Here is a 7,299-nt window from a genome sequence, read left to right as displayed (position 1 = left end):
ACAAAGATTAAAACCAAGATAGAGAAATAGCACAACAGACTAACTTTGTTCAATGTTTTGGCTTACATCCTGTAGTATAAAATTCCAAATGTCTATTATATATCTTTATTATGTATCATAAATATATAACCAAGTACATATCAAAATATAATATTAAAAGAAAAAAGGCACACCACAAATTTCTCTAAAAAAAGTCATAATAACTTTTAAGGGATAGTAAAACAAGTTATCCTACCCATAATACATTCTTTGAATATAGATTATTATAACATGATTGGTCTATATTCATATTATAAAGCTCAAAATAACTACATGGTTATATCACGAGATATACTTCAATACAATAGGACTTAGATGGTACTCCTAAATGTATTATATATTACAACACATATCAATCTTACAACAGCATCTATTACAACGCCATATCAATATGCGATATTGCTTTCTCAATGAAAATTATGATGATAAATATTGATTGATACAGGAATATCTTGTTAATTAAAAATTTTATCATTTGAAAGCTTTTTGTATTTAAGCTTTTATTTTTATATTTAATTTGGCCCCTTCGGAAAAAATGATGGTTCCACCACTGTGTAACGTTATTGCCCCCTGAACCTAAAGTTCTAACTTGGTCCCTGACTTCTAGAGTTTTGAAGAAAGACTTCTAAAGTTTAAATTTACCCTTCTTCCCCTATTGAGTAAAAAAAAAAAAAACCCCACGAGTCTATAAATACTAACCAGTTTTTCATCATTCCTAAAGATTAAGAGTTCTAACTTTATTAACAGTATGGAATCATTGTTGTATCTGTATGGGTTGGTGGGCTTCCTCTTAATACAATCTTTACATGATATCATATTAGTTGCCGACACCTTTTCTTCTAAGCAGTCACTCTGCAATGAAGATGAGCGGTCAGCGTTGTTGCAATTTAAGGAAAGCATTGTCGTTAACTGTGCATCTCATGATCCTTATTCTTTCCCAAAGGTTGCATCATGGAAGCTTGATGGAGTTGGTGGCGGGGATTGCTGCTCATGGGATGGGATAGAGTGTGATAAGAACAGTGGTCATGTCATCGGCCTCGACCTCAGTAGTAGCAGTCTTTATGGTTCTATCAACACCAACAGCAGCCTCTTCACCCTTGTTCACCTCCAATACCTTAATATGGCCTTTAATGACTTCAACAATTCAAATATCCCAGTCGGATTAGCCAATCTTTCCATGCTAAAACATCTTAACCTCTCCAAATCATCATTTTCTGGCCAAATTCCTTCACAAATTTCTGAACTGTCCAATCTGGTTTCTCTGGATCTATCTTTCAATATTGATTCATCTTACCAAAGGATGTTGAAACTCAAAAGTCCCAATTTCAGCAGCACACTTCAAAACTTAACCCGCATTGAAAAACTTCATCTCTGTTACGTTGATATGTCATCCACAGTTCCCTCAGTCTTAAACAATTTATCTTCTTTGACCTCTCTCCATCTTGATGATTGTGGATTGCTTGGTGAATTCCCACCAGGCATTTTCCTGCTACCAAATCTGAAGTTTCTTTCTGTGCAGGGCAACGAATATCTCACAGGCCATTTGCCCAACTTCGAATGGAACAGCACCCTCGAAACTATATATCTCGGAGAGACGAGTTTCTCTGGCCAGTTACCAACTTCAATTGGAAACCTCAAATCCTTGAATGAATTGAAAATCTGGAGCTGCAATTTCTCTGGGCCTCTCCTATTTTCACTTGGTAACATTACCATCTTAAGGTTCTTGATCTTACAAACAACAGCTTTAGAGGCCAGGTCCCTTCTTCATTGGAAAACCTTTCCCAATTGACTTACTTGTCACTTTGTCTCAACAATTTCAGTGGCAGTAACTTTCCTAGGTTTGGTGAGTTGAACAAACTCAAGTATTTGATCATTTGCAACTTCAATTTAAATAGTCAGATTCCTTATCTTGCCAACTTGACCCAGCTTGGTTTTTTACGCCTTTCTTCCAATCAATTAACTGGTCCAATCCCATCTTGGCTTATGAACCTTACCCAATTGTTCCATCTAGACCTTTCATTTAATAAGCTGCATGGTCCAATTCCAAGCTCAGTCATTCAACTGAAAAATCTTGAATTTCTTCACCTTTTCCAAAATGATTTGAGCGGAACAGTGAAGCTGGACATGTTTGCTAAGCTCAAAAACTTAACTAAGCTTCACCTATCACTAAACTACATAACATTCCTCTCCAAAACCAGTCCCAACACCACAGTTCAAAAGTTTAAGCATATAGGACTGGCTTCATGCAACTTAAGCGAGTTTCCAGATTTTCTTCGAGAACAAGATGAGCTGGAGTTTGTAGACCTAGCTTACAATCATATTCATGGCCTCGTGCCCAAATGGATGTGGAACACAAGTAAAGAGAATCTGGGCTTTGTGAATTTTTCTCACAACTTCCTGACTGGCTTTGACCAAATGCATGATGTTTTTCCATGGCCTCGTTTAGGCATCCTTGACCTTAAGTCGAACTTGCTGCAAGGACCACTCCCAATTCCACCACCCTCCACCCTCATTTATCTAGTCTCAAACAACATGTTGTCTGGCAAAGTTTCATCTTTGATCTGCAGTCTAAATTCACTATATGCCCTAGACTTGTCTCATAACCACCTGAGTGGCACTCTTCCTCCTTGTCTGGGAAACTTCAGTAGTTTCCTATCAATATTGAATCTCCGAAGCAACTACTTCCACGGCATGATTCCTCAGGTATGCACGAAAAAGAGCAGCTTAAAGATGTTAGACTTAAGTGAGAATCAATTAGAAGGATGGCTACCAAGATCACTGGCCAATTGTGCAGAGCTAGAGTTTCTTATTCTTGGAAACAATCGACTCCATGATGTTTTCCCTTATTGGTTGGGAAAACTTCCCGAGCTTAAGGTTCTCATTTTGCGATCTAATAGATTTCATGGTGATATGGGGAGTCCTGCAACCAATTTTGAGTTCCAAAAGTTGCGTATTCTTGACCTCTCTTACAATAATTTTAGAGGTAAATTGCCACTTGGATACTTCAAAAATTGGATTGCAATGAAAAATGTCTCAGAGGCACACTTGACGTACATGCAAGCAATTGCCACCATCAACCTACTGGGTTTTGCATTGAATGAAAATTATGATTATTCAATGACAATAACAAACAAAGGTGTTAAAACAGTGTATGCAAAGATTTTGGACTTCTTCACTGCTGTTGATCTATCATGCAACAAGTTTGATGGAGGGATTCCAGAAGTTATTGGGAATCTAAAGGTGCTTCATTTGCTCAACCTTTCCAACAACTTCCTCACTGATCGTATTCCATCATCTCTGGGGGATCTACAACAATTAGAGTCATTAGATCTTTCTCGAAACAAGCTCTCAGGAGAGATCCCACAGCAACTTACAAAACTCATTTTCCTTGAAGTTTTCAATGTATCTTATAATAATCTCACAGGTCCTATACCGCAAGGGAAACAATTTAATACATTTCAAATGAGTTCATTTGAAGGAAATTTTGGACTCTGTGGAGACCAAATTACAAGGAAATGTGGCGATTCCAAGTCCTTAGCACCCCCTTCAATTTTTGAGGACGATCATGAATCAGAGTCTCCGTTTGATTTTAATTGGAAAGCAATCCTGCTAGGGTATGGATGTGGGCTAATAATTGGAGGGATTATTGGGCACATCATGACCACCAGAAAACATTATTGGTTTATGAAGAATTTTGGAAATAGACAACACCAAAGGGAAAGAAGCGCCAAGAGAAGGGGAAGTAGAAACTGAACTTTGCAAGTAAACATGCCCTTCATAGACGGAAATCTTTGTATATGATGTGGCTTGACCATATTTTTTTTTTTTTTTTTTTTTTTTTTTTTATTTTTTTTTTATTTTTATTTTTTTTAAGGGAAGGGGGCTTAAGAGTGTATAAGAGTAAAACTATAGTGCAAATGATGTAACTCAATAACACATCCACAAATGTGCAAATTATATGGGTATAAAAATGTATGTCGATTGAATAAATCCGTAACTTTTCTAGTGTAACAGAGATCAACACTAACAGATATATTAAGTAAAGAGAAAGAGATGGGGAGACATAACAGATGCAGATCGATGGGACGATGCCAACATTTCGCTAATCCGATGTGTGGCTGGGCAGCTAAAACTTGAGAGCTTTGAACATTCATATTTGGCAGCTCTTCCTTTCGGCTGCTATGTTAGTCCCCTTTTTTTTAATCAATAGAAATTGGATATTAGTCCTATTCCCCCTTCCCATATATATATATATGTGTGTGTGTGTTTCTTAAAAAAAAAAAAAAATTGGATATTAGTCCTATGATAAAATGGTTTTTTTGCCATTATTATTATTATTATTATTATTATGTTTTCTGGGTTTTGTTTTGGTTGTTTATTGGGCTTATGTTCTTGTGAATGAGGCCAGATAGGTTTTCCTGAACCGTAAAAAGAAAAAGACAAAAAAACAAAAAATTAAGGGTCAAAGACTTGTTCAAAACATAAATGAAATAAGGATTTTTTTTTGATTAAAATTTTTGGTTTTGTTTTCCCGATTCGTACAAGAAATCAGAGGAATAAGCGGAAAACTATTAAAGGTTTTTTCCTATCAATGTTAATTGGATTTTCCACTTTTCCTTTTGGGCATTGGGATTCTACTCGGTTTCTTGTGTTGTCATTGGATTTCTAAAGCTGTTTAGGATTTAATACTTAGGGCTAGTTTGGTAATATTGTTCTAATAATATTGTTTAAGTATTGTGAAAATACATGTAGGTAAAAAAATGTTGTAAAAATATATATTGTGTTGTTTAAACAACAAAAATTGTTGTTTAAACAATACAACCAAACAGACCATATTAATAGAATAGTTATTAAGAAACTTAATTTTTTTTAAAAAATAATAAAATGGAACTTTACTGTAAACAAAATGCATCATCCTTTTATTATGATATATTCCAACTAATTTTTGTATTCTTTAAACCAATCAAGATTAAGTTGATGCAACGCTCTACTATTTTATTCTTATTTTTTAGGGTAATCATAGCATAGAGGTTGACAAGAATCCCTTTGTAAATATGCTATAAAATTTAGTCTGAGAAAGTTGTAAAGTCTGGACGATAGCCACATAAATTTTTGTTTTGTTTTCCCGATTCATACAAGAAATTAGAGGAAGAAGTGGAAAATGAAAACTATTTGTTTTTCCAAGAAGGAAAACTAGTAAACTCAAAAGGACAATTGAGGCATTTTTGTTAGGGCCCATTTTGTGGGATATTGTCTTCAAGCTCACATGGGATTACTAGGCTAACTCTAATACCATATACAACAACTCAAGGAAAAACGGTAGTTATATCTGCGCTATACCTCAAAAGGAATAGTCACAATTGAAACTTCTTGTTGTTGTTAATAAAACTCAGTTCAACCTAGTATACGCCCAATGTGAGATTCATCACTCATCTACACGCATCACACAATCAATTAAATTGGGGTATCACAATTAGCTTTGTGGATAGTCTCATGGCTCAATGCCGCCTGTCTGGGGTAAGGACACTCAATTGGTCTTTCAATGGAAAAAGCCCTAAAAACAAAACATATCTACATGTGCTTGTACCATTAAGTGAATTCTGGATTGGAAGATCTCGAACTTAAACTCACTAGTGAGAGCTTTGCCTTGCCATTATGTGTTCGTGGTTGTAAATACCTGAGTTGCCTCAATCTCGACACCACCAATGGGATTCTCAAATTCCTGCTTGCATTATCAACTGCAGGTTGTGCTATTACTAACAGACTCCAAATATTAGCTTTAGATTCTGTTCAAGTTCAAGACAACTATTTTGGATAATTGCTTTCATGTTTCAGGGTCCTTAAGATATTGAATCTTACTAGAATAAGTGGGATAAAGAGAAACTCAAAACCACTTGGGACATTTTGGCATCCCATATCTTCTAGCGGTGGATCATTGAAAATCAATGCTCCCAATCTTGAAGAATTTCTCTGGTATGGATATGCTGTGGATTACTATTGCATGGGGATTTCACTTCCATGTCACAATTGCTCTTATGCTGTCTAATTAATTATACGAACCTTCTACTAAGTACAACTTGGGTAAACTTCTTCACAGCATTCAAAGCACACCAAAGTTCTAGCACTATGCGATAAGTCCGTTGAGGTAAAAACTACCAGCTGCTCCTTTTCCAAACCTAATCTCTTCCTTTCTCCGTCAGTCTTTCTCCCAAGTTTCCCTTCATACATACTAGATATTTCTTCAACTATTAGGAGGTTCAAATTTGAAAATTAATAGCTTTTTTTAGGGTGTAAACATACAAAACAGATTTGAATTCTAAGTAACACTGTAACCAAGGACGGAGCCATTAATTCATGTTGCCCCCCTAATATTTTTTTTAAAGAATTGAAGTATACAGGTACTAATTTTAGCAATTTTGTTCAATAAAATTACATTTTGACCCCCTTCATTATACCATTGATCATTATAGGAGAAATGCTACAACTACAAATTTTTTTACAATATTTTTATAAATTATTGAGGTAGCAAATTCTTATTGCTTTATATCTAGGCACACCACTTACATAACATTTTCACTTACTAATAACCCTTATCACAACCACAATTTGTAAAATAGTTTGTAAATCTAGTATTTTCCTCTTTTTAAAGGTCATAAAAAATTTATAAATCTAAAATTTAAAACAAAATATACAATCCCAAAATATTATCCCAATGATAAGAATTACTGATACCAAAATTAGACAGAATAAAAAATAAAAAAATTAAGACCAATCAACTAATTTTAGCAAAAACAAACAATTTGGCCCTTTAAAAAATTTTAAACAAAATAATTTTGTCCTTACCAGCAAGAGACAAACTCTACACACATATAATAATAATAATAATAATAATAATAATAATAATAATAATAATAAAATAATAATAATAATAATAATAATAATAATAAAAACCCTTACCTGCTAAGCAGCAAAGCTGAAAGCCGAAGCCATCGCACGTAGCCAACAGAATAGTCGCCCCTACCTAACTCTCCAAGTCTTGGCTCCGTCCCTGACTATAATAAAAATGTGTTTAGACTTTAAATTTTGTATCATCTTTGTGACAACTAATTTGGAAATATATAATTTGATGGTTTGAAATAATCAAGTATATAATTATTTCATAGCTACGTAAATAATATTTTTGCCATTTTATTTATTTATGAAAAATACACTTGGAAATTGTTAAAGCTAATTTTAGAACGAACATACACACAGTTTTTA

The 7,299-nt window shown here is 34.3% G+C and overlaps 1 protein-coding gene across 1 annotated transcript; it reads left to right on the top strand.

Annotated features, from left to right (window-relative positions):
* The first annotated feature begins 787 nt into the window (after positions 1-787).
* On the top strand, positions 788-6,085 carry LOC142616263 (receptor-like protein 7). The gene is made up of 3 exons (XM_075789145.1): positions 788-1,758; positions 1,860-3,653; positions 5,875-6,085. The coding sequence occupies exons 1-3, from the start codon at positions 788-790 to the stop codon at positions 6,083-6,085; spliced, it is 2,976 nt and encodes a 991-aa protein (XP_075645260.1).
* Positions 6,086-7,299: the final 1,214 nt, after the last annotated feature.

The sequence above is a fragment of the Castanea sativa genome, chromosome 11, assembly GCF_040712315.1.
Source record: "Castanea sativa cultivar Marrone di Chiusa Pesio chromosome 11, ASM4071231v1".
Lineage (NCBI taxonomy): Eukaryota > Viridiplantae > Streptophyta > Magnoliopsida > Fagales > Fagaceae > Castanea > Castanea sativa.
The sequence above is the reverse complement of the archived record's forward strand: the minus strand, read 5'-3'. Positions and strand labels throughout refer to the sequence as shown.